General features: G+C 35.6%; 1 protein-coding gene across 3 annotated transcripts in view; it reads left to right on the top strand.

The window, feature by feature from the left end:
* Positions 1-26,677, top strand: part of PKNOX1 (PBX/knotted 1 homeobox 1) — a 174,778-nt gene extending 148,101 nt beyond the window's left edge. For all 3 annotated transcript variants that reach the window (XM_027843659.1, XM_027843660.1, XM_027843661.1), the window contains 4 exons: positions 7,874-8,002; positions 10,874-10,950; positions 14,405-14,577; positions 26,274-26,677. In XM_027843659.1, coding sequence (XP_027699460.1) covers positions 7,874-8,002; positions 10,874-10,950; positions 14,405-14,577; positions 26,274-26,485 — 591 coding nt within the window. In that variant the 3' untranslated portion in view covers positions 26,486-26,677. The remainder of the gene's footprint in view (positions 1-7,873; positions 8,003-10,873; positions 10,951-14,404; positions 14,578-26,273) is intronic.
* Positions 26,678-27,018: the final 341 nt, after the last annotated feature.

Genomic DNA, 27,018 nt, shown 5'->3' with positions numbered 1-27,018 from the left:
TGTATTCCTCTTCCCCTCATTCCATTATTTTGTTAAGATCACCAATATCCATGGCAGACGCACTCCCTCTGTCAACCCTGATAATGATAGAGTTCAGAGGGGATACACGTATCATTTTTCCCATGTTTAAATGTAAGCAGTTTATCATTGTTTAGTCCTTTATCATTGTTCAGTCATGTTTATCTTTATATATTTTTCTTCACTCCTATGTTTGATCTTCAAAGTTTGTTCATAGCTCTGGTCTTTTCATCAGAAATGCTTGGAAGTCCTCTCTTTCATTAAAAGACCATTTTCACACTGTGGCATTATACTCGGTTTGCTAGGTAAGCTATTTTTGGCTATAAGCCCTTATCCTTCGCCTTCTCGAATATTGTATTCCAAGTTCTCCATTTGTTTAAAGTTGTGGCTGCTAAATCATGTGTGATCCTAACTATGGCTCCTTAGTATTTGAATTCTTTCTTTCTGGCTGCTTTCAGTATTTTTTTCTTTGACCTGGAAGCTCTGAATTTTGGCTATTAGGGTATTCCTGGTATTTCTAGGGTTTCAGGAAGTGGGTGGATTCTTTCTATTTACATTGTACTCTCTGGATCTAAGAGCTCTGGACAGTTTTCTTTTAATATTTCTTTAAGATGTCTAGGCTCTTTTTTTTAGCAATGGCATTCAGATAGTCCAGTGATTCTTAAATTTTTTTCTCTTCTATTTGTTCTCCAAATCAGTTGCTTTTGCTTTGAGACACCTTACATTTTCTTCTATTTTTTTTAAGCCTTTTCACTTTATTATGATATTTCCTGTTGCCTCAGGGAATCATTGGCTTCTATTTTATCCATTCAAATTATCAGGGAGTTTGTTGCTTGGGCAAGGTTTTGCATTTGTTGTGCCAAGCTGGTAATTCCCTTTCCAATTTTTTCTTCCGTAGTTTGTCATTTTTTTCCTCAAACATTCTCATTGCATTTATAAAAAACATTTTAAAACTCTTTCTTCTTTTTTAACTCTTGACTCATCTCTTCCAGGAATTCTCTTTGAGTTTGTGCCCAAGTTATGTTTTTCTTTCAAGCTTTGCTTGTAAATGTTTTTGAGTCATTCTTTTCTTCTCTTTTTGTGTTCTGAGCACACCTGCCACCATAATAAGTCATTATGGTTGGGGAGAGGGGTTGTTTGTTAATTTTTCCAGCTTACTTCCTGACTTTGGGACTCAATGCTGATCTTGGTGGCACTTGTGGAAGGAAGGTCTAGGCTGGTCCTGTTGCTACTTTCTTGGGGTATTAAGTATTGTGTTATTCCAGGATCTCAGGGACAGGCTGGGGAGCTACAAGTTTTTAGAGCTTCCAAAGTGGTCTGATCCATTACAAAGTCTTTATTGCTCTCTTCCCTGTCCTACCTTCCCCTTTTCTCACCCCAAATCCCAGTCTGAGCTTTGCAAGATCTTGACCAGGGTTTGAGTCTTTCTAAAAGTAGACTGCTGCTGGACCCACCATGTATAAGCCAGCTGGAAAGCTCTTTGGGCCTATAGTGGCAGGATTGTAGGTTTCCCTTTGGTCTAGGATTCCTGTTATAGGTGAGCTCTGCAGGTGAGCTTGATGCTGGAAGTGAAACCCTGCTCTGCACCTATCAACACATTACTGCTGACCATGTATGAACTTCCTCCTTTCTCCAGACACAGCAGAGTCTCCCTACATGGGAATACCATTCCCTTGTGCAGTTCTCTTTCTCAGTCTACCCTAGATCTCTGACTTCAGAATCAGTAGTAGGTGACAAAGCTGCCTGTTCACACCTGTCTCTGTCACAGTGCCCCAGTATGGATCTGGGGGTGCCTTGGTCTGGGTCTGGGACCCCCTTTTGCCCTGGTTCACAACCTCTTCCTGGTTGCTGTCATTATCTATGTGGCACGCTTCTGTTAATTCCTGGCATACACATAGCTTAAAAATCTTTACGTAAGGACTCATTAAAACCTAGGTTGAAGGTGAGATATGGGTCACAAAAAACAATCATTCATTTGTCATGTCATGCATGAGGAATAGTGTCAGCCAGTTTTGTTTAGTGATAGTCTCATTAGGACAACAACCTGCAACCTTTTTAAAGAGGCAAAATGTATGCATTTAACATAAGATTAACTTCCTCCTCAGATATATACATTATTTAAACTTTTTATGTGAATCAATATTATTATCATTATTATAAAAGATTTTTTATGTTAAAACATGAAGCATTTCAGTTACAAAATCAAATTTTAAAATAAAAAACAAGCTAAATAGATTTTAAGTTTAAGGAATAGAAAATAAAATAGAAGCATGGTGACACATACTCTACAATCATGTAATTTCATGAACAGAAATCTTTAGGCCATTTGCTATAATAGAATTTAAACCCTAAACTACCCATTTTTGGGAAAAGATGTTAGTTAATATTAAAATTTTCCATATCGACCTAACATAGAGAATTATTTTGAAGCTATGGTAGATAATCACAAATAGAAGCTATTAATGCTAACCATGTGGTTTATGAAAATGTGCTTGGAGAAGTGGCAGTATTTGGTTTTTAAGATCACTTAGTTTATTAGCCAAATAATATTTTAATTTAATATTTATATGATAGATTGGCTGCTCTGATCTTTCATAACAAATTTTCTAAAGATTTATACTTTGTTAATACTGTTTTTAAAAGGTTAAGGCTAAATCATAAGACCTTGGGACAGATAATATTTGAATCTACTATATAAGCAGATAAATACAGACTAAGGCTAGTATTTGTATAGTAAATTTGGTAGAGTTCAGCTAAGGACAGCTTTCTGGCCTCTTAGCTTTGACAGATTTTAGAAAATCTCATATGTTTATTGACTTAAATATGGTTGAATAAATTTCTTTCATGAACCTTGAGTTATAAGTGACATGAAATTTTTCAGGTATCAAATTTATTTTGTTTATTTCATTAGTTATTACTATTTGCACAGATATCATCTGTTTTATAGTTCACAAATTCCTATTGTCATCACCTAAATGCAGCACTGTACAGATCTAGGTACAAAGTTGTGATTTGGGGTGTGAAAGCTAAAATATTTTTAAAATATATAAAATATCATATATTCCTTTTGCATTATAGGAAAAGTAATTGCTCCATTTATTAGTAAGCTAATTTTCCCTTCCACATAGTATGTTTTACTGGTTACTTTTAAGGCTACATTAACCTATTTGTAATACTGACCTCTTTAAAAATTACATCATAAGTATTCCATAAAAATTCATTATGAACTTCCTCTTCGTTGAAACAGATTCAGTAATATTTTCAAGCAAACAACAAAAAAGAGATTTGCAATTCCAGCATAGTAAGAAATATGACCTCTTTTTTCATACTGATAAATAAAATAAAATGCAAGTTTTTCATTATTCCCCCTTCTTTTATGTATTAAAATGAATGTACTCGTTTCTTTTTTTTTTCGATTGCACACCCAAACCATTTGTTACTATGAAACAAACATCAGTTTTCAGTTCTTATTCTTGTTAATGAATCTCCAGCACAAGAGACACAGGACTTCTATACCATCTCACCTAGACAAGACTTCTTTTAGCTTTTCTGTTTCCACCTTAAAGTTACTCATTGCCTTTTCTTCCACACTTTTTCCACTTCTTTCTCTTTTCCTTTTTTAGAGTTTCTGCAACACAGAACAATTTAACTAGCTGTGCCTCAGGGTTTTCCAGCATATTCTTCTTCCCATCATCAGTTTCTCCTTTTAGTTTGACATCTGCTGAATGTGAGGAAAGTAGTCACATTTGGTCTAGGTACAAGGTGGGGAACCTATAGCCTCAAGGCCACATGTGGCCTTCTAGGTCCTTGGGTGTGGTCTTAAGACCCAGTCCAAGTTTTACATAACAAATTCTTTTATTAAGGGGATTTGTTCTGTGAAGTTTGAACTCAGTCAAAGGGGCCACACTTGAGGAACTAGAGGGCCACATGTGGCCTCAAGGCCGCGGGTTCCCTACCCCTAGACTCTAGAAGATGAAGCTGAAGCTGTTGAAGTATACACAAATACCTTTAGTTTAGCACTTTTGTCTTTTCCTTTATTAAACTGCAAGGGTATTTTTTTTTTTAGCTTTGAATGGCGCTATAACCTCTATTGAAGTGACAAGGTAGCCTTCCCATCTTATCTGCAATAAGATGCAGATATTCTAAGGAAGATGTGACACCCATAGTTATGACATCTGTCTCTTTGAGTTTCTTAGTACAGATTAATCTAACTCTTGATTTTGGTCTACATAGTAATTATTCAAAAGCTGATTTCATTACTAGCTGATTTGTGTCTTTGATGCATCCATCTCCTCTGACTCCCTCCAGTCCTGTCAGTTCAATTTATAAGGAAGAGCTGTGGGGCTCCTCCAACTCAACAACTCAGCCCAGTCAGCTGCCAAATGCCTCCCTCCGTCCATCCCACCTCTTTTTTTTTATTTTTTTATTAATTTATTTTGATTTATCAATAATCACTTCCACATGCTTTTGAGTTTAAAATTTTTCTCCCCCTTCCTCCTCACCACCCTCCTTAAGACAGCACACAATCTGACATAGGCTATACATTTACATTCCTATTAAACATATTTTCACATTAGTGATGTTGTAAATAAAAATTAAAACCAATAGGAGGAACCATCAGAAAGAGGAAACAAAACTCAACAGAACAGAAAAAAAAAATAGCAATTCAACTTCCATAGTTCTTTCTTTGGATAGCATTTTCCATCACAAGGTCTCTGGAGATGTCTTAGATCCTTGTGTTGCCAGGAAGGGTTAAGTTTATCAATATTAGTCATCACACAACATGGCTGTTATTGTGTACAATGTTTTCTTGGTTCTGCTCACTTCACTCAGCATCAGACCATACAATTCTTTCCAGGTTTTTCTGAAGTCAGCCTGTTCATAATTTCTTATAGCACAATAGTATTGTATTACATTCATATACCACAACTTGCTCAGCCATTCCCCAATTGATGGGCATCCTCTCAATTTCCAATTCTTTGCCACCGCAAAAAGATCTCCTATAAATATTTTTGTACATGTGGGTCTTTTTCCCATTTATATGATCTCTTTGGGATATAGCCCTAGAAGTGCTATTGCTGCATCCCATCTCTTTTGCTATTGTCCTCCTTCTTTATTTTCCTCAGGATTTGGATGTCATAATGCTGCCTTTGACTGCTCAAAGCTTTCTAGCTGGGCATTCACCTGCCCTTCCTCCAAGTGCTCCATGCTACACAATTACCCCTATGGTGATCTTTCTGCCACATCAAATCTTCCTCCCTCTCTTCTTTAATCCTGTTGTAAATTAATCCTAAAATCATGAACACATATTGAAAAGTGTCTCAAATCTACTTACTGAATTCAAACAGTTTAAATCAAAAGCAGTCCTGCTTATAAAAGCAATTTGTTTTCTAACATCCCCCATCCCTTACACAGGAAAATCCAGTTGCTGTTTGTAATACTTCTTCAGTATGTTGATACACCTGTGATTTCAGCAATGGTAGGTACTCCTTCCAGTGGTATTGATCTCAGTCCTCTCTCACATTCTCATTTGGGTAACTTTTTGCCTTGTCCCCTTATGCCTCTTCCTTAGGGATCTGACACAAAGTGCCAGGGACCCTCCTTTAGATCTCTTGACACTGTATGGATACCACTGCAGCATCTGAACTGTCCACTGGTTTATCCTTCATTTGCTGCATGATTGTCTGATGCTGTCCCCACCTCACTTTTCCTGTGTAATTCTTCTTTGGTAATATGTTGTGGCCCAGTCACACGAATACTGATGCTAAAAAGATGGGACTTTATTTCAAGGACAAGCATGACATAGTTAAAAACACCAATGAAATCTAGGCCCTTTTCCTTCTCCTATTCAATTTTGGGCTCAGTTTATTTTCCACACCTAGTCTAAGATATCTGTACTGATGAAGTATCTCTATGGATTTTCCATCCAACTGCATGTAATAGTCTTAGTAAGAGGCTTTCTTCATCCACTTATTTTGTCCCATGTTTGATAGTTAGGCAAAACTCTTTTTTGTGTCGATGGGTCTCATTTAGGGGGCTTTGCAATGTTGTGGACTTTTGGTAGTCAGTATATTGTCATCCAAACACAGAGCTATCTGGTCAAGCTCCCTCTCTTCCATTTGGAATCTGTATTGCACAGCTGTTGCAACAAAAGCAAACCTCTTTGGCAAAAGTATGTCTCTTGACTGCATGCTTTGATTGATATTAGTATCCAGAGGGTTGTTGAGAGCAAAATTCTCTTTGTCACAATTGTCAGGGGTCTTGTATAATTCTGACATATGCCCTTTTCCCACTCACAGCAACATTATGCCCTTTTCCTGATCTGGTTAGTTGTGTTTCTCACCATAATTTTCTTTAACTGATTTTTCTTTCCATTGCCTCTATAAGGTGTCATAATCTTCTGCCATCTTTACCTGTAAGATTTTGCAAATGAGTGTACAGTCTAAACTTGCCTTGGCTACCATATCTCTTATCTTGGGAAAAATACAAGTATTTGCTGGCTAAGGCAAGTTTCTGTCTCTTTTGTTCTCCTCATGATGACAGTTTGTTCACATTGGTTTTATTTCTTTAGGAAATGAACATAGACTAATACTTAGATATGTTATTTTAATGATTTTGCATTTTTGGCATCATTGCTTGTTTATTTAGATCAAGTTGGAATTTACTTCTCTTGTGCACTATATTTTCTTTCTCATAGTCTTTTAATTTGAGATTAGGTTTTTTTTATTTTAGCTTTGAACTATTTGTGGTTGTATTATACATGGATAACTAATGCAGAAATTATTCTTAAATCATTAAACAAACATTTCCTCTTTCTTAAAGGAGTCTTTTTTTTTCTTTGTGATACGAGGGGGGATGAGGTAAAGTATAAGGAAAGGTAAAAGAAGGGATAAAGAAGAAAACAGAAAAGAAGTACAGCTTGGGGGACGGGAGGTTAACACTATATCATTAGAAGAATGTGTTCATGTGGAGATATATGTTTTTTTGCCATTGCTATTAAAAATACCCAGTACAAAATCCATGTACAAAAGAGATTCCCTATATATGATAAGGGCCTCCAGATAGCCATTGTTTATAGATAGCATCTTGATTGCATCAAATCCTAGAACATGGGATCCCTTCTTGGACAAAGTAATTCTGCTTGACTATCTACAGTAGAATAACCAAGTGGATGAAGAATACTATTTATAGACTGTAAGAATAGCAACATAGCAATGCTGTTATCTAGTCTGATTTGTAACTGTATGGACAACTTGTTTTGCTGGCCCATTAATTGTGTTATACAGACACTGAACATCATTAATGAGCTGAACCCAGAACTGAACATGAGGAAGAGAACAAACTTAATTGCTTTTAGGATATTCTATAGTACTTTTCAAGATGCAAATCTTTTTTTTTAAACAAAGACTTATCTTATAACCCTTTGGTCAAATTTGAATAACAGAGTTCTTTTGAGTGTGCCTAAAATAAAAGTAAATAGGCTAGTAATATATGCAGATAAATATTCATGTTTTATTATGTTGTGACTAAAATACATGAATCCTTGCTTACTGCACATGATAACTATTTCATCTGCTCAAAGGACTATTTATCTTATGCCTACATTTGTGGCTATGTGATAGTTAAATAGGTGAAGAGTTTGTTATATTATTAAGATCTCTATCCCTTCAGCTTGGATCCATGTAGATTATGTTAAAAAAAAAAGATACCTGTATTATTACAAGTAGTTGTTTAAATGATAGTCATCCTTTCAGTCATAAACATTCTATGTAATTTCTTTAACTAAAGTTTTATGCATGTTATGCATGTAGTTTTTGTTGCTTTGTAACATTTTCTTCCACTTATTATTTGAAAGCTTCAGTTACAGTTAAACCAAGATCTCAGCATCTTGCATCAAGAAGATGGCTCATCTAAAAATAAAAGGGGAGTTCTGCCAAAGCATGCTACAAATGTTATGAGATCTTGGCTCTTTCAGCATATAGGGGTAAGATTTTGTGATTTTGTAATCAATCTTAGAAGATTTTGGAATAGTTTCTTTGTGTGACTTGATATGTTTCATGAAAAAAAATATTCTTCACAGACTACTAGGCCTAATTCTAGAAGTCAGTACTTTTAGAACACTAGTCAGTTTTGGAAAGGAATTATGAAACATGAAGATGATACCCTTAAGAAGCTAATCAGGGAAATTAGACTAACAGATAAAAAGGACATGGGAAGTTTTAAGTGCACATGGTTTTGTAAAAATTAAAATAGTATACTGGATTTATTGCATAGGTACTGAAGAAAATGGAGTAAACATGATTGGAGCTGGGTGGGCTTAATTAGTGAAGACTGAATGGACAAGATACACACTGATCAAGGTCTTGAAAAAAGAAAGGGTAATGTACTATTAAGAAAAGAACATTTTAGGTGGAAGTATATTGTAGCGTAACTGGCAGATGTGGGTCAGTTAGCAGATTTGTTTGATTGAAATGTGTGGTCTATGACAAAAATTAATGCCCTCATGCTTAATTGTTTCATGTGAATCTTCCATTTTCTCCCAAAGGGATGGGAAGTTCCTTGTGGAATTATAATTTATACTTTTTTTGTATCCCATAGGAGATTGTACAGAATAGTAAGGGCTCACTAATTGAAATAATGTGGATGATAAACAATATGTTCAAATTTATTTTATCATGAGTTGATTATCATACTACCAAACTATGATAATTTTGTATATATTAAGAGAGTTTAGTTACTGAGAGATCCACTATACTGGCAGCCTTCAATTCCTCCATTCTGTTTACTCCAGAAGCAAGTCCTCTGGTTTAATGGGATTCATTCAGGGCAGGATGGTAGGATGAGGTAGTAGAAGACGACCTGAGTCCAAGGTAACTCAACTTGCTATAGTCTAACATGCAGCTGAATAAAAAAACAAAAAACAAAAAAATGGGGGTATGATCTTGATCCAGGAGCAGAAGAGCAGAGGTCAGTAGGACTTGAAAAGGGAAAGAGTTGCCCTTGTATCCTTCAAAAAATCCTTGGATCCATAATGCACGTAGCTGGGTTTTCAGCTTCTTGAGCAAGGGGCATCAATGGTTTAAGGTGGCTACAGATGACTTTCTCGACAGAAGTTTGACCATCATGGAACATCCATACACTGGGATACAGTGAACATTCTAATTAACTTAAGTCAAGGGTAGTCTCCACTTTTGCAGTGGTAATTGTGGCCTCATCATTAAGTGGCAAAACTCGTATTTCCTGGGTCTTGAGTTTCAGCTACAAAGCTAATAGGACTAGAGAAGCAAAGTTCCAAGGGCAGAACTATTGCAGAAAGCACTGTATTTCATTCCTTCCCTCCTCCTTCCTGGAGTTGGCCTTCCATATAGGATATTAAAAGCTTCCTACCTTAAAATTTATCCCATTTTTTTTGAAATTCTATTAGTTAAAGATTTATTTGGGTTAACTGTGCGTAACATTTATTCGTTTTGATACCGTATTGTGATTAACTTAGCTCAAAGCAATGTCGTAGTGATTGTAGTGGCAGCAGCAGAAGGACCTTTGGGGAAATAGGAACAAGAGAATTTAGGGTAAGAGTGATAAAGACAGGCCTGGATGGCACCAATAGTAGACAGGCATAGAAGGAAGCTTTTATTACTCATAAAGCAGAATGAGAGATGGTATAAGGTAGGGCACTCAGAAGAAGGAATAGTATGTTTTAGTTCAGAAAAGGAGGGGCACATGAAGACTCCAAAAGGGGGAAAAAAAACTTGCCACTTAAAAATTCTGTCTAGGATTGGCTCTGCCTTTCTAAAAACCAGTGGGAAGAACTGACTTTGTAGAGATCTGGGGCCATCTTAGCTTTTCCCTTCAGAAAGTGAAATGAGTAGATCCCATTCAAAGGGTCAAATATGAAGTCTGATCAATTGCTCATGTTATTTTTCTGAATTGCTGCCCTGGTTCTATATTCAAGTTCATCTTCTATGTTAAAATTAATGTCCTGCCCTTTCCTATGTTTCGTTCTGTTTCCCCCTCTCTCAACTATAAAAGAATGCATCTATTTTTTAAAAATGTTGGAAGAACCACCTTTTTTTGTGTAAGTCAGGTAGAGAAAATTAGTCTTTTATATTCTGTGTCACAGAAAGCTTTTTAAAAATCTGTTATACCTAGTTATTTAGTAGTTTAGTAATTTAGTTTAAGATATACAAATTTTCTAAATGCTGCTCTAAAAGCAAAATAAGCTAACGAAAAAACCAAATTGTTATTGTATTAATACCACTTAGTGACTTATGGCCAAATAGTTCATGTCCAAAGCAAGTAGGTTATTATATGTTTAGTATATAATAAAATGGTGAGGTTTTTTTTTCATCTAGACTTTAATAACTAGTACATAACACCTAATTATATGTAGAAATGTTTTCATTGGTCAATATTTGAAGTTTATTCCTGGGTTAGTTTTCTTGACTATCAGCAAATAGAAGTATTTCTCATAGTTCTTAAAGCAATATAAACTTCCTACCCTGATCAGTTTATTCTAGTTTTATTTAACCACAAAAATGTTTGACATTACTCATATTACCAAACTTTCATACAGAATAACAGACAGTGTAATTCTTATCACATGCTTTGCTGATCATTGATTAAACTGACAAAAGTTCTTAGGCAACTATAATAACGTGTCTACTTTTATGTTATGCATAATCAAATGGTGACATTTCCTGGGTAAAGCCAAAATTAGTTTTTGCTTAAAGCTTAATTGTTATTTGCCAGAACTTACTAATAATTATTTGTTTTATGTTTGACCTCAGTAACTCTTACATAGCTCCCATTTTTAATATTGAAACTTATGGGTAACTTTAAAAAAAATTTTTTTTAGCATCCCTATCCAACAGAAGATGAGAAAAAGCAGATTGCAGCTCAGACCAACCTGACACTACTCCAAGTTAACAATTGGTAAGATTAAAATGTCACTTTAGAAGTATTCCTATGAATCCAGAGGGCAGCTAGGTGACTTAGTGCATAAGGCGCCGGACCTAGAGTCAGGAAGACCTGGGTTCAAATGTGGCCTCAGACACTTACTAGCTGTGTGACCCTGGGTAAGTCACTGAATCCTGTTTGCCTCAGTTTCCTCTTCTGTAAAATGAGCTAGAGAAGGGAATCACAAACCACTCCACTATCTTTGCCAAGAAAACCCCAAATGGAGTCACGAAGAATTAGACATGACTAAAACAACTAAACAACAAAAATTAATATGGAAAACTACATTGAACTATTTATACCAAATGATATAAAAGATTAGAAATCTGAATTCCCTTAATTTGGTATAGAGGGAAGATAGTAAAATAGTATGAAGACACTAACCGATAATACCTACATGTGTTTCCCATTCAAATTTTTTGTATTTAATTTAGCCCTTTGGCCTTTTCAGTAAGGTGCTATTTTTTCATCTTAGAATTTAAGACCTTTCACAATCTAGCTCATTACTTTTCTAGTCTCATTTGTCATTAGTTCTCTTTACACACTCTGTATTCTTTCTCCTAACTCAATCTTTTGAACTAGCTGGCCCAAGTAAATCCCCTTCAGTAAAATGACTCTTTGGGAGTCAGTGATTGATGGTATCTTTTGTTTCTTACTGTATCTCTCCTAGCGTAGTAACTTGAACAAACAATAGGCATTTGATAAGTAAGTTTTCATTTAGTTGAAATGAGTGGATTTCAGATTTTAAAATGTACATTTATAGTTTAGTCCCCTGTATTATCCACATTTAAAAGTTGGGGTCTGTGTTGATCAGCTTACTTAATAAATAATTATAGACCTAGTTTCCTCTCTGACCTTATTACTCCCCTCCCCAGAGACTTCTTTCAAGCTCTACATTCTTGATTGTTTGCCCCTGAACACAAATATGGGAAACCAGTTTCCATCTTACTTATAGTAATCTTTATCCCACACAGGACTCTTAATGTTGGCATCCTTGCAGAGAGAGCTAATTTGAAATTTCAGAAGGAAATATTATTCTTACCCAACTTTAGAAATTAAAAAATTAGGAAAAGAAGGGATACTTGAGGGGAAAGAGACATTGAGGTGAATTTCCAAAATCACATAGTAGTTGACTGTCTTGTGACTAATGTTTGTGATGGAAATTCACAATTTGAAGATGTAGCATTTTTCCAAATGTGTGGTTTTTGCCTGTAGGAAAATGCAGGCAAAAAGGTATATTCTGTACCAGTTTTTTTTTTTTTAAATTACAAATGAAACATGTTCTAGGTTTGACGTCTCTACCATTACTAAATGACTTAGGTCCACAACCTCTGAATTTTTCTTATTTACAAAATGAGAATAAAAGTGACTGTTTCCTCCTTAGCCAATGAAAATTATACTCATACAACTTCAAAGTGCATATCTAGGTTTATATTTTTCACTTTAATTATATGTGCTTTGGTTTTTTTAATCATATTTGTCCAGATGATAATATACAATTTTGCCTATTAAACTCAAATGGTTTGTATCCACAGATAGATCTTCAATTTGTGATGATTCTCTCATAATAACATTAACATTCATTTAAGAAAAAAGAAAACAAATTCTGCCATATATAAATGTTAGTTTCTTCATACTTTAACTAAGTTTAAATTTATAGGTAACTGGAATAAGTTTTAGGGAAAGTTTATTCTCCCCATACTTTTACAATTCCTTGTAAATGCACTCATATGCATTTCTGTCTTAAGGAATAATTCTATGGAACATTACATTAAATATTTCTATTATTATACATCATGATTTGATTCATTTAGGAATAATGAATAATTGAATAGTTTCTTCATAACATAATTATCAGAATTATATTCATGATGAAGACATCATGTTATTTTATTTGGGGTTATTTATGTTATTTGGAGTATGTTATTTGGGGTTATATTCTTACTATAAAACATTTTATATACTTATGTATATTCAGTATACTATTATTATTATTTTTTAATAGTGATTGATTTTGGTTCTGTAGTTACAGTTTTTGTAAAACAAAGACAAAACCTTTAACCTATATTTACAGGTTTCTTTTTCTTCACCTGATGGCCTTATTTATATTTTCTAAATTGTTTTATAGTTGTTTTGCTTCAGAGTTGCTTGATCTAGAAGATTTAAAAATAAATTCTGAATTAAATCTCAATGAATATTTGCTCCTTCTTTCATTCTTTTTGGTTTCCCTCCCTCTTGTTTTCACAAAAGCGCCTGCTTGCAGTGAAAACCTATTCAGGAAATAGTTTGACTAGTATTAAAGAAGTGACAAATGTTGAAAAATAACAGTGGAGCTTTTTACTTCAGTAACAGTCAATGTAAGATAGAGCTTCTTTTTAAAAAAAGTTGTTTTAAAAATTATGTAATTGTGATAGTAAACACACTCCCTGTATTGATGCAGATTATAATTCCTCTGTAACTTGTTAGATGATCTTTATGAGTTGATGTAACTAAAAAATCATAATCCCAGTGTAGTATAGAGATGAAATTCTCCCAATTTAGGTGTATAGGTCCTCAGACAGCAGAAACATAGTTCATCTTCAGGCTTAGACTAGCCATTCTAGCTTGTTAGAACCTGTTAGTGCTTATGTTTTCTTGGCATGGCTTTCAAGCCCTATCAGCTTCATTCCACAATGTGGCATTGGAGTGGAGCTTTAGTAGAGGAATTCTTTGGAAGTGCAGTATGTGTACCTGCAGTTTTGACCCATCATTCCTGGTTTTGGACTTTGGGGACAGACAAAGAAGTCTCATCACTCTTGCACAGGACACTTCTTCATATGTTTGAAGTGATCGTGTCTCCTCCCCATCTGTTCTCTTCACCAGCCTTTTTAATTTCCCGAATTCCTTCAACCATTTTTTATATGACATAGTTTCATGTTCTCTCTCCAGCTACCAGTAAGCTGAAAAGGCAGTATGTGAAAGTTTCAGCTGAAGGCTTAGCCTTAAATAATCACAACCAAAGGCATATTCCCTAGCTGCAATTGCTAGTAAAAATTGCCTAAGTATTTTGAGACAAAATAAAGGAAGGCAATAATGCCTCTGTGCTATTTTCTCCTTAGAAAATTTTTCATGTTCTTTAGCTGTTAACCTTATGAGTAATCCCACACACACATACACACACGTAGAATAAAAATAATTTAATAGGTGAGAAAGTGGGAGACATCAAGACCTATAAAAGTGAAATATTTTGGAAACTTATTAACACCACATGTTTGTAAGGTTTCAGGATATTTTCTTCATGAACTGTTTTCCATATTTTATTATTAATATTTTTATTGCTGTTAATAGTAATAAAGAAGAAACCTGACCATGATAATCTTGTGTGTCAACCTTGGCAGAGGATTTGTTTTTTAGGAGCCATTCTTATCTGAGATTTTTATTTGATGATCAGGTTTATCAATGCCAGAAGACGAATTCTCCAGCCAATGTTGGATTCCAGTTGTTCAGAAACTCCAAAAACAAAGAAAAAAACAGCTCAGAATAGACCAGTTCAAAGATTCTGGCCTGACTCTATTGCATCAGGGGTTGCTCAGCAACCACCTAATGAACTCACTATGTCAGAAGGTAAGAGAAATAAAAAGTCTTATTGTTTTTATGTAATGATATTACAAGTATCATGATGAAAATGTATAAATAAAAATGATTCGCAAGTGCCAGATAATGGTACTTTTTGAGAAAATGGATTTATGTCCTAAGGAAATTAGACTAGCAAATGTGAATAGCCCCAGCCTTTAATTTGTCAAGTCTAAAAATTCTAAACTTAGAAATTGTCAACATAAATTCAACTACAGAAATGAATAAAAAACATAAACTGCATTGGTCACTGTTTATTTTTAAGTGCATATTTACTTCATGATGAGAATAATTAAAAGGTCCTATATGCTTCTTTATCCCCTTCTGAATTTTTTTCTTTGCATTTTTTTTCAGATTTTGATGTTGCTTTCCTTTTTATGGAGTTGTAGTCATTGTATATGATGTATTATATCAATTTAACACTTTATAAAAGTCTAAATATATTTCTTTGGACTTGACCTTTCCTATGTTGCTGTAGTGCTCTATTAACATTTATACAACCACAGATCATTTAGTTATTGACCAATTGAGTAGTAATGGCCAATTTTGCTATTACAAATAATGCTGCCATAATTATTTTGTCAAGATCTTTCTTAGAGGAGGGGAACAAATGGGACTTGGGTTGGGGTACTAGACCTGTGATTTCATCAGTAGAAAGAGCTTCCAATGAGAAAGATCCCTCAACCAACAATGGTTGGCACCCAACCTGCAACTTAGACTCTTAGAGTTGCCTGGGACCCTGACAGGTAGAATTACTTATCCAGAATTACACAGCCAGTATAGTCAGAGGCATGATTTGAACAAGGGCTGAGGCTAGCTCACTATCCTCCATACCATACTTGCCTGTAGATTGGAACTTTATTTTCCTTTCAATAACAACACAAAATCATAGAATTTGAGAATTGAAAGGGATCTCAGCAACCATCTAGTTCAGCCAGTACCCAAAATGAATCCACATTATAGCCACCTAGTCTTGCAACTTAGGTTTCATCCTCTGCTCCTCACTCTCCCTCTCATATCCAATCACTTGTCAAGTCCTGTTGTTTCTAGGTTCATAACTTGTCTCATATATGCTCCCTTCTCTCCTGTGACTATGCCACCATGTTGGCGCAGGCCCTCATAACTTCACACTCAGTCTATGGCAGTAACCTGTTGATTGGTCTCCCTGCCTCAAATCTCTCCTCAGTACAGTCCATCCTACATTCAGCCATCAAATTCCTAAAGCATCGACCTGACTGGGTCACCCCCGATTCAGTCAGTTTCAGTGGCTCTCTTTTATTTCCTGAATTAAATATAAAATCCTCTCTCTGATTTGTAAAAGCTCTTCGTAACTGACACCTTCCAGTCTTTCCAGTCCTCTTACACCTTGCCACATCCCTCTGACACCTTACTGCCCTTCCCTCCCCACTCCCACATATCCTGTGATGCAGTGACACTGGCCTCCTGGCTATTCCTTGCTCACAACACTCCACCTCCCAGCTCTGTGCTTTGCACTGGTTGTCCCCCATGCCTAGGACTCTTCCTCCTCCTCTACCCTTCCTGGCTTGTATGGCTTCTTTCAAGCGTCAGCTGAAGTCTCACCTTCTGAAAGAAGTCTTGCTCAGCCTTCCTTCATCTTGTGCCTTACCCCTGAGATTATTTTCAATTTATCCTGCATATATCTTATTTGGACGTTGTTGTTTATATGCTATTCCTACTCCTCCCCTGCCCCCCTCGCCCAAAAAAAGACTGAGAACTCCTTGAGGGCAAGAGCTCTTTAGCCTTGCTTAGGCACTTGGCAGATGCCTAAAAATGTTTGTTGACCTGACCATAATTTTGCCTCTGAGGCAGCCCACGACACTTTGGGAGAGTTCTAATGGTTAGGAAATTTTTCCTGACTGAAAGCCTAAATAATATTGCCAGCACTTAGGACAGTGCATGACATGTAGTTGGTGCTTAATAAATATTTATTGCTACATTTTTTCCAGGACTATGCCACACTCGTGGTCATCTCTTGTTACCTGACTTTGCTTCCATCTTTTGTACATTTCTTTTTAAAATCTGTTTTAGTCAGTGAGTTTCCTGTGCACATACATTGCTGTCTTCAGACAAATTCCATTTTTCCTCTTCATTGGAATTGTTTGCTTTTGTGTCCTCACAATTTCTTCATGAGCAGCTCCAAACCCAATAGGGGCTGACTATAGCATTTCAACCCATGGGATCCTGTTAATCTTATAAACCCTATGATTTTTGCTTGCCCAAAATTTAAGTTACATGTCAAACTGTGTCTAGATTTCCCCTTTTCTCTATCATAAATTCTAAGAGGGAATTTTTTTCTGTCATTTTCACACCAGTAACCAGTTCCTCTCTGTTAGTGAGAAAATAAAAACCAGTTAGATTCAGAATAGCATTTCCTCTTATTGGTTCTTCCATCTTTTGAAGAATAAAATTATCATTAAGTTAAGTCAAGAAATTACAACCTGCTTTGGGAGAGACAGACAGATAGGCAGAGAGAGACAGGGAAGACGAGCGAATGCTCCCTACGCTTCCATGAAATATAAGAAATATTATTCCTCACATAATAAATACATACTATACAGCACTTATTGTTGCCTCCCTTTTCAATAAGGTATAAAGCCATATTCTAGTCATGGATTTCATCCTGTCAAGTCTCAGTGAGGTCAAATTTGCCTCCTTATGTTAGAACCTGTAGTTCTTCTTGCTTGCTACCTAACCTTTGGAGGTTTATGCATAGGCATTTTGAGTCCAACAGATATATAATTGACTGCTTTCTTGGGTTTTATCTCCTGTAAACTTCTGAATGTATCAACTTCTCTTCATTGTAGCTACTGTCTGTGGGATTTAGCTTTGAGGAATACACAGAGGTGTCTCTTTTCTTTACCTTGCTTTTGAGAAGCCTTGATTAGCTGTACTCCATCTCTGACCAGGAAGCTGTTATCTCTACATTATAACCCTGTATTTGTATTTATCTGAAAGCAGAAAGGACATCAATAGCTTAGGAAGAAATCTTATAATTACTAAAAATGGGAAACAGTAAAAATGTCGGTTTCTACCAACTCATATTTCCATTTTCTCATCTCTTCTAAATTTTTATGATGGGAAAATATTATGCCCTTTCTTCAAGGGCAATCTTGAATGAAAATATGAAAAGAGAACAGGAAAGCTTTCGTAAATAATATCTCCAGCAGATGACAGCTTTACAGTAACACAGGTAATTAAAAGATATGAGTTTCAAGATTTCACTACACTTATTGTTTGTTGACTATTTGTTAAAAAGGCATTTGCATCAGTAGAACAAAACACAGCCTCAATAAGTCTTTTCCAAAAAAGTTGCTCCATTGTATATTTCAGAATGATACAAGACCCCTGACAATTGTGACAAAGAGAATTTTGCTCAACAACCCTCTGAATACTAATATCAATCAAGGCATGTAGTCAAGAGACATACTTTTGCCAAAGAGGTTTGCTTTTGTAGCAAAAGCTGTACAAAACAGTTTTCAAATGGAAGAGAGAGATCTTGACCAGATAGCCCTCTGTTTGGATGACAATATGCTGACTGCCAAAAGTCCATAACATTGCAGAGCCTCCTAAATGAGACCCATCATCACAAAAAAGAGTTTTGCCTAACTATCAAACACAGGACAAAATAAGTGGATGAAGAAAACCTCTTACTAAGACGTATTACATGCAGTTGGATGGAAAATCCATAGAGATGCTTCATCAGTACAGATATCTTAGACTAGGTGTGGAAAATAAACTGAGCCCAAAATTGAATAGGAGAAGGAAAAGGGCCTAGATTTCATTGGTGTTTTTAACTATGCCATGCTTCTCCTTGAAACAAAGTCCCATCTTTTTAGCATCAATATTCTTCTACTTGATGACATATGGCTTCAAGTCATGATATACCACAGTTTCTGAATAATTAAAGTCAGTATAGCCAAGTAGTGAGTGTGACTGGGCCATAACATATTACCAAAGAATTACACAGGAAAAGTGAGGTGGGGACAGCAGCAGCAGAGACAATCATGCAGCAAATGAAGGATAAACCAGTGGACAGTTCAGATGCTGCAGTGGTATCCATACAGTGTCAAGAGATCTAAAGGAGGGTCCCTGGCACTTTGTGTCAGATCCCTAAGGAAGAGGCAAAAAGTTACCCAAATGAGAATGTGAGAGAGGATTGAGATCAATACCACTGGAAGGAGTACCTACCATTGCTGAAATCACAGGTGTATCAACATACTGAAGAAGTATTACAAACAGCAACTGGATTTTCCTGTGTAAGGGATGGGGGATGTTAGAAAACAAATTGCTTTTATAAGCAGGACTGCTTTTGATTTAAACTGTTTGAATTCAGTAAGTAGATTTGAGACACTTTTCAAAATGTATTCATGATTTTAGGATTAATTTGCAACAGGATTAAAGAAGAGAGGGAGGAAGATTTGATGTGGCAGAAAGATCACCATAGGGGTAATTGTGTAGCATGGAGCACTTGGAGGAAGGGCAGGTGAATGCCCAACTAGAAAGCTTTGAGCAGCCAAAGGCAGCATTATGACATCCAAATCCTGAGGAAAATAAGGAAGGAGGACAATAGCAAAAGAGGTGGCATTTTCTCAATGACAAATTTCAGCCACTTCAAAATTTTGCTCAAAGTCTGATCAAATATTTAAGGGTATTTCCTGTTTGCTACTTTGATACCTGATAGAGAAAACTGTAAAAAGTTCAGGGCAAATCTTCACAACTAATTATGTCAAAAACTTGCCATAAACTTCTTTTAAGGCACCATAAATTACTCTGAATGTCAGCCTCATGATTCAGTGTTTTTCTGGTTCTACCAAGATTTTATTATATTATTTCCTTCTTTAAAAGTACATTTTTTAAAAAAGCACATTTTTATTGATTTTTTTAATATTAACTACATTTCCTAATATATCCTTCTCACACTTCCCTCTCCCTCAAAGCCATCCCTGTGCGTGAGAGACGTTATCCTCTTCCCTGCTCTCTATACTACCTTGGTCTCTGGGGAGAGATTAGGTTCAGAGCTTAGCTTAGTTACTATAAAGCACAGTCCCAGTTTCAGGTACAAAACCCAACTCAGGTTCAAGTCCCAAGCACCCTGCCTTCTCAGGGCTTCTAGTCCGGGTTGACTGACTGCCCTTCCCACCTGTGATCCTGGATCATCACTTGAACTCCTGGTTCCATGGGGATCACCTCTGGCACCTGAAACTGAGGAGGTCAAGCAACATGAAAAAGAAACTAAATACAACCAGGCCCATTTCTTGGAGCCAGTAAGAGTGAGGGAGCAAGGGAAGTAAAGTCCTTCCCCTCTCACTAGTTTAGTTTATGATATCCTCACCGTGGGTAAACGAGATCTTCACCCTCCAGCTGCAGCAGATGAGAGTTGTTGAAAAGAGTGCAGAAGAGAGTAGGGTTTATTCTCACCAGTTTTAAAGGCTCAGCCAGCCAATCAAAAGAGGCTACCCCCACCCAAGTTGTAGGGGAGGAAGGGGATTTTATGTTAAGCAATCCATGCTGCAAAGACTAGCCAATGTTACCTCCTTGCTTAGTGAACTGGGCATGTCTCCATATGCCTCGGGTACATGTAAATTTCCTTGAAGCTACCTGAGTTTTGTATAACTTATATTTCAGTATTTAAATGCATCCACAATCTCATTGATGCAGGTGTTTCCTCCAACAATAGAGATTAAAACCTACCAATTCTTTTTTATTCTGTGTAAACTTTGTCCATATCCTACTGTAACTCCTTTTCAGTGGGACCATCCAAGTGTTGACGTTTTTCTTTTTCTCTTGACATTATGTGGGTACAAATACAATACATAGGCTTTCCATTTGATATTATACTCCCTTGCTATATGACTGCCTCACCTAATTTTCTAGTCAAATAATTCCTCGATGATAATGGTGTATTGAAAAGATCACTGGACTTGGATTCAAAAGACCTTAGTTCCAGTTCTGGCTCTGCCACATAGTATCTGTTGTTGTTCAGTCATTTTGGTCTTGTCCGACTCTTCGTGACCCCATTTGGGCGTTTTCTTGACAAATGATAACTGTGGCTCTATGATATTTGAATTGTTTCCTTTTGGCTGCTTGCGATATTTTCTCCTTGATCTAGGAGGTCTGAATTTGGCTATAATATTCTTGGGAGTTCTCATTTTGGGATCTCTTTCAGGAGATGATCAGTGGATTGTTTCAATTTCCATTTTACCTTTTGGTTCTAGAATATCAGGGAAGTTTTCCTTGATCATTTCTTAAAAGATGATGTCCATCATCTCCAAAGGCCTCATGATGGAAAATGCTATCCACATTCAACGAAAGAACTATGGAGTTTGAATGTAGATTGAAGCATACTATTTGCTATTTTTTTTCTTCTGTTGTGTTTTGTTTCCTCTTTCTGGTGGTTCCTCCTATTAGTTCTAATTCTTATTTACAACATCACTAATGTGAAAATATGTTTAATAGGAATGTATATGTATAGCCTATATCAGATTGTGTGCCATCTTGGGGAGGGAGGTGGGGAAAGAGGGGGAGAAAAATTTAAAATTCAAAAGCTTATGGAAGTGAAATTGTTGATAATTCAAAATAAATTAATTTTTTTAAAAAAAAAAAGAAAGATGATGTCCAGGCTCCTTTTTTGATCATGACTTTCAGGTAGTCCAGTAATTCTTAAATTATCTCTCTCGGATCTATTTTCTAGGTCAGTTGTTTTTTCCAGTGAGATATTTCATATTTTCTTCTATTTTTTTCATTCTTTTGATTTTGTTTGATTGTTTCTTGATATTTCATAAAGTCATTAGCTTCCACTTGCCCAATTCTAACTTTTAAGGAATTATTTTCTTCAGTGAGCTTTTGTACCTCTTTTTCCATTTGGCCAAGTCTACTTTTGAAGGAGTTCTCTTCAGTGAATTTTTGTGCCTCTTTTACCATTTGGCCTATTTCAGAACAACTTTTAGTCTGTGTTTGTCCCATTGCTCCTGACTACAATATAAGGTCTTAATTTCTTAACTTTTAAATATGAATATGTATGTTAAGATCTTTATGAATGTTAAGGTACTGTATAAATGTTAGCTATTATTGTTATTTATCTCTAGTTTCCACTCGTTATATGAGATAGACTAGAGGCCTTTCACTATTCTGGTTGTCCTCCTCTGGATACCCTCCAGTTTATCATTATCCTTTCCAAAGATGTACAAAGTAATTTCTGAGAACAAGAGAACTGACAGCTGGAGGGTGAGGGGATGAGGATACTTTGCTTGTGGAAGGCAGAACTTGAGCTGACCTTTCAAGGAGACTAGGGGTTCTAAGAATTAGAGGTGAAGAGGAAGCACATCCTAAGCATGGAGGACAATCCAAATAAATGCACAGAGATGGGATATGAAATGGAATGTACAAAAAAGAGTAAGTAGGCCAGTTTGTTTGGAATGTGTGAAATGAGCCTGGAAAAGTAGATATGAATTGTGAATTGTGAAAGATTTTATAAGCCAAACAGAGGCTTTATTTATCCTAAATAAAAAGAGAGAGAGCCACCAAAGCTTTTTTTTTAATATTTCATTTTTAGAATTCACTTTTTCGTTTTCTTTTCCAAATTCTGTCCTTCCCGCCTCCTCCTGTGAGAAGGGTAGAAAATAGAACCCATTACAAATATGTATAGTTTTGTAAAACAAATTTTCAGCATAGCCATGTTCTCCCCAAAAAGAAAGAAAAAAAGAAATAGAAGAAAATGTGTTCCAATCTGTACTCTGAGCCCATCAGTTCTCTATCTGAATATGGATAAAATGTTTCATCATGATTACTTGGAATTGTGGGTGATCATTGTGATGATAATAGTTACTAAGTCTTTCAAAGTTGATTATCTTTGAAATTTTGTTCTTACTGTATATATTGTTCTCCTGGTTCTGCTTACTTCATTCTCAATCAGTTCAAATAATTCTTCCCAGGTTTTTCTGAAACCATTTCTATCATTTCTTAAAGCACAATAGTATTCTATCACATTCACATACCATAACTTGTTCAGCCATTCCCCAGTTGATGGTCATTCCCTCAGGTTCCATTTGTTTTACCACCACAAAAAGAGCTGCTATACATTTTTTTTTATTTGAGTCTTCTTTCTTTGATTTCTTTAGGGTATAGGCCTAGCAGTGGTATCAATAGATCAAAGGTTAAGTATGAATTATATTATATCATATTATAGCTTTTTGGTCATAGTTCCAAATGCCTTTCCAGAATGGTTAGACCAGTTCACAGCTCCACCAAGTGCATTAGTGAACTTATTATCCTACATTCCCTCCAACATTTGTCATTTTCCTTTTCTTTGTCATCTTAGCCAATCTTATAGATGTGAGATGGTACCTCAGGGTTGTTTTAATTTGCATTTTTATCATTATTAGTGATTTAGAGTATTTTTTCTTATGATTATTGATAACTTATATTTCTTCCACTGAAATTGTCTATTCACATCCTTTGATTATCAGTTGGGGAATGGCTCTTATTCTTATAATTTGACTTAGTTCCCTATATATCTTAGAAATGAGACTTTTATCAAAGTAACTTGCTACAGGTTCTTTTCACTAGTTTCTGATTTTCTTCTAATTTTAGCTGCATTGCTTTTTTTTTTTTTGCAAAATATTTTTATCTTATATAATCAGAATTATTCATTTTACCTCCCATGAACTCTCTGTCTTCTCTTTGATCACAAACTCTTCCTCTATCCATGTATCTAACATGTAATTTCTTCCATGTTCTACTGATTTGTTTTTTGGTAGTATCCTTTATATTTAGATCATGTACCATTTAGAGTTTATGTTGGCATATGGTATATGGTATCTTCCATATGGTATATGGAAATGTTGATCTATGCCTAGTTTCTTCAGGGCTACTTTGCAGTTTTCCCAGTCATTTTAGTCAAATAGTGAGTTCTTGCTCTAATAGCTCATATCTCTGAGTTTTTCAAACACACAGTTACTGTGCTTATTTGTATCTATATTTATATATGTATATCAACTTTCCTTTTTCTTACCCAGTACCAGATTGCTTTGATTATTACAACTTTATACTATATTTTGAGATCTGGTACTGCTAGGCCTCCTTTCTTTCCATTTTTCCTCAATGGTTCCCTTGATATTCTTAACCTTTTGTTCCTCCAAATGAATTTTATCATTTTTTCTACTCAGTAAAGTTTGTTTTTGTAATTTGATTGGAATAGCACTATATACTAGGTAATGCTTGCTGAAATCCAGCTGCACTTTAGCATTTAGCACTCTCTAGCATTTCCCTGATCTACAAGTTTTGTAACCTAATTTTTTAAAAAAAGGAAGAAAGAAAAGGAAATAAGGTTATTTTGTTCTTGCTGAAGCTGTGTCATTACTTCTTGGTTCTTAACCACCTGTTAATAATGTATTCTAGAATTCTACTAGAAATCAACTCACTGGCCTTTAGTATCTATCTTTTTTTAAATTCTGCCAATATTTGCCCTTCTCTGGTCCAGTGAGATCTGTCCTTTTCTCCAGGATTTTTCAGATGTTACTGACAATGGCTTCACAGTCACATTTTAAATTATTTCAGTTCACCTGGGCCAGATAACCTGAATTTATCAAGAGGAACCAGGTACTTACATCACCCTTTCTCATCTTGGAAATTGGCTCCTTCCCTCGTAACTATTTTTGTTCTACCCTTTCCAGGCAAAGATCCTTCTCTTTGGCTGAGAATACCAGCAAAATGAGGGTTGAGCAGCTCAGTCCTCTCTTGACTCCAGTTACCATGGAGCAGCAGTCCTTTCTATTCTTGGGTTATCTTTTCTTACTCTTTACTGTCCTTAGCTTTCCTCAACAAATTTAGCTCATTCTCAGCTTAAATCCAAATTCCTAATATTATTCTTACATTAACTTCCCTTGCATCCATTTTTATATATCTTTTTTTAAATCTTAATTTAGCTGATGATCTGTCTCAGCCGATCAGTCTCTTCTGACAACTGTCATTTTTCTCATCAGAATTGTTTTTCTCTGTGCCCCTTTCAGAAACTTTTTCTGATTCCTCTAGTTGTTTGTATTATCTCCCCTATAAAATTATCATGTGTATTCTTGTTTACACATTTACCCTTAGTTGAATGTTCTTGAGGGCAGACTTTTCTCCATTTCTTTGTATGCCCAGTACCTAGCATAATGCATTAGTAGATATTTAATATATTTTCATTGAATATGGAATATTGGCAACAAAATATATTAAAAGAAAAGGAGGCAGAGCTGATCATGTGTTGATTAAAGGATAGCAAATAGATATCCTAAATGCCATTAGTACAATACCCTAGAAGAAGACCTCTAGCACATCGAGTGGATCCTCTGTGGAAGATCTGTGGAAGATCTATGGAAGAAAGTAGACCAGAATCACAAAGGGTAAGGAAAACATGAATAGATTATAGTTTGTACCTGTGAAGGGCAAACTCATAGCAGTAAGATTGTGATTCTTTAGGGGAAGCAGTAGTAGTAAAAAAGGGTTCTGGACTTAGAGTCAGAAGAGACCTGATTTTGAATTTAGCTATTTAAACATGTGCACATAATTTTATTTCAGTGAGCCTCAGCTTTGTTGTTGTTCAGTTGTTCAGTAGTGTCTCATAGACCATAGTACACCAGGCCCTTCTGTCTTTCACTGTCTTCCAAAGTCTGTCCAGGTTCATACTCATTGTCTCCATGACACTATCCATCTCATCCTCTGCTGTTCCCTTTTCCTTTTGCCTTCAATTTTTCCCAACATCAGGGTCTTTTCCAATGAGTCCTTTCTTCTCGTTATGTGGCCAAAGTATTTAAGCTTCAGCTTCAGTATTTGTCCTTCCAATGAATAGTCTGAAATAATTTCTTTAAGTATTGACTGACTTTATGTCCTTGTTGTCCAAAGGACTCTCAAAAGTCTTCTCCAACACCACAATTTGAAAGCATCAATTGTGTGGTGTTCAGTTTTCCTTATAATAGTTCAACTCTCATGGCCATATATTGCTACTGGAAGAACCATAGCTTTGACTATATGAATCTTTGTCAGCAAGGTGTCTCTACTTTTTAGTATGCTGTCCAGATTTCCTTTCCAAGAAACAAGCATCTTTTAATTTCATGGCTGCAGTTGCCCTCCGCAGTGATCTTTGAGCCTAAGAATATAAAATCTGACACTGCTTCCATTCCTTTCATTTCTCTATTTGCCAGGAAGTGATGGGACCAGATACCAAGATCTTCCTTTTTCTCATGTTAAGTTTCAAGCTTGCTTTTAGATTCTCCTCTTTCACCCTCAACTTCCTCACCTGGAAAATGGAGACAAAACTTTTAGTACTTTACAGGGTTGTTGGGAGGATCAAATGAGGTAATGTAGGTAAAACATTGTGTAAACTTTAGAGCATGGTATTATTATAATTATTCCTTGATTTTTCCCCTCTAAAAAAGGCTATATTCCCTATTCTCTAGATCTATATGGAAGGAACCTTCCTTCTGCAGAGAGCATGCCAGAACCAACATAATCTGAGACTCCATTTTAATAGTTTCATGTGTGTTTATACACATACGTATTCATATAGAACATTTTATTAAAATTTATAAGAAATTTTACAGTGGTATACTATCTGCTTATTTATATTAAGTTCCATGGTTGGTTGTACTAATCTTAAAATAAATGTTAAATGTGAATTTATCCCCCAGGAGCTGTTGTGACCATTACTGCACCAGTTAATATGAATGTGGACAGCCTCCAATCTCTGTCATCTGATGGCGCTACATTAGCAGTGCAGCAAGTCATGATGGGAGGACAGAGTGAGGATGAATCTGTGGATAGCACTGAAGATGATGGAGGAGAACTCACAGCAACAAATATTAGTGGCCTGGTATTGGATAATAGTGATTCTCTGCAGTAGGAAGCAAGAGAATGTGACCATAGTTAGGGAAAAAAAATGGACTTCACTGACTTTTTATAGTTTGCACAGCAAACATTTTACACAAGTTTTATTTCTAATGTTTTATATGTAGATATAGAAGGGTGCACTTTTTGTATTTCATAGTAAGCTTAAACAGTCTTTGCAGGTACAGCAACTTCTTTCAAATGTGTGTGTGGTTTTTTTTTTGTTTGTTTGTTTTGGGGGTTTTTGAATTTTTCTTTAAAGGTTTAACTCTAATATAATGAATGACAAACATCCCTTGAGTCCCTTTATTATATCAATGGAAAGTGCTACCATTTTCTAAATAATTATGCTGTTTTAATTTTTCTTTGTACTTTAAAGCAGATTCTCAATGGGCTAATTTAAATCTATAGCCAGTGAAATTGGATTATTATATTAGGCCCATCTATTTAGAAGAAGCTTTTGCACCTTAAAACTGCCAGTATGAGGTGAAGCAACACACCAATATAAAAGAAGTACGATTGTGATTATATGGCATTTTAAAATAAGCT

Source organism: Vombatus ursinus, unplaced genomic scaffold, assembly GCF_900497805.2.
Source record: "Vombatus ursinus unplaced genomic scaffold, bare-nosed wombat genome assembly UNPS02014924.1, whole genome shotgun sequence".
Taxonomy (NCBI): domain Eukaryota; kingdom Metazoa; phylum Chordata; class Mammalia; order Diprotodontia; family Vombatidae; genus Vombatus; species Vombatus ursinus.
This window is presented reverse-complemented; position numbering and strand designations above follow the sequence as displayed.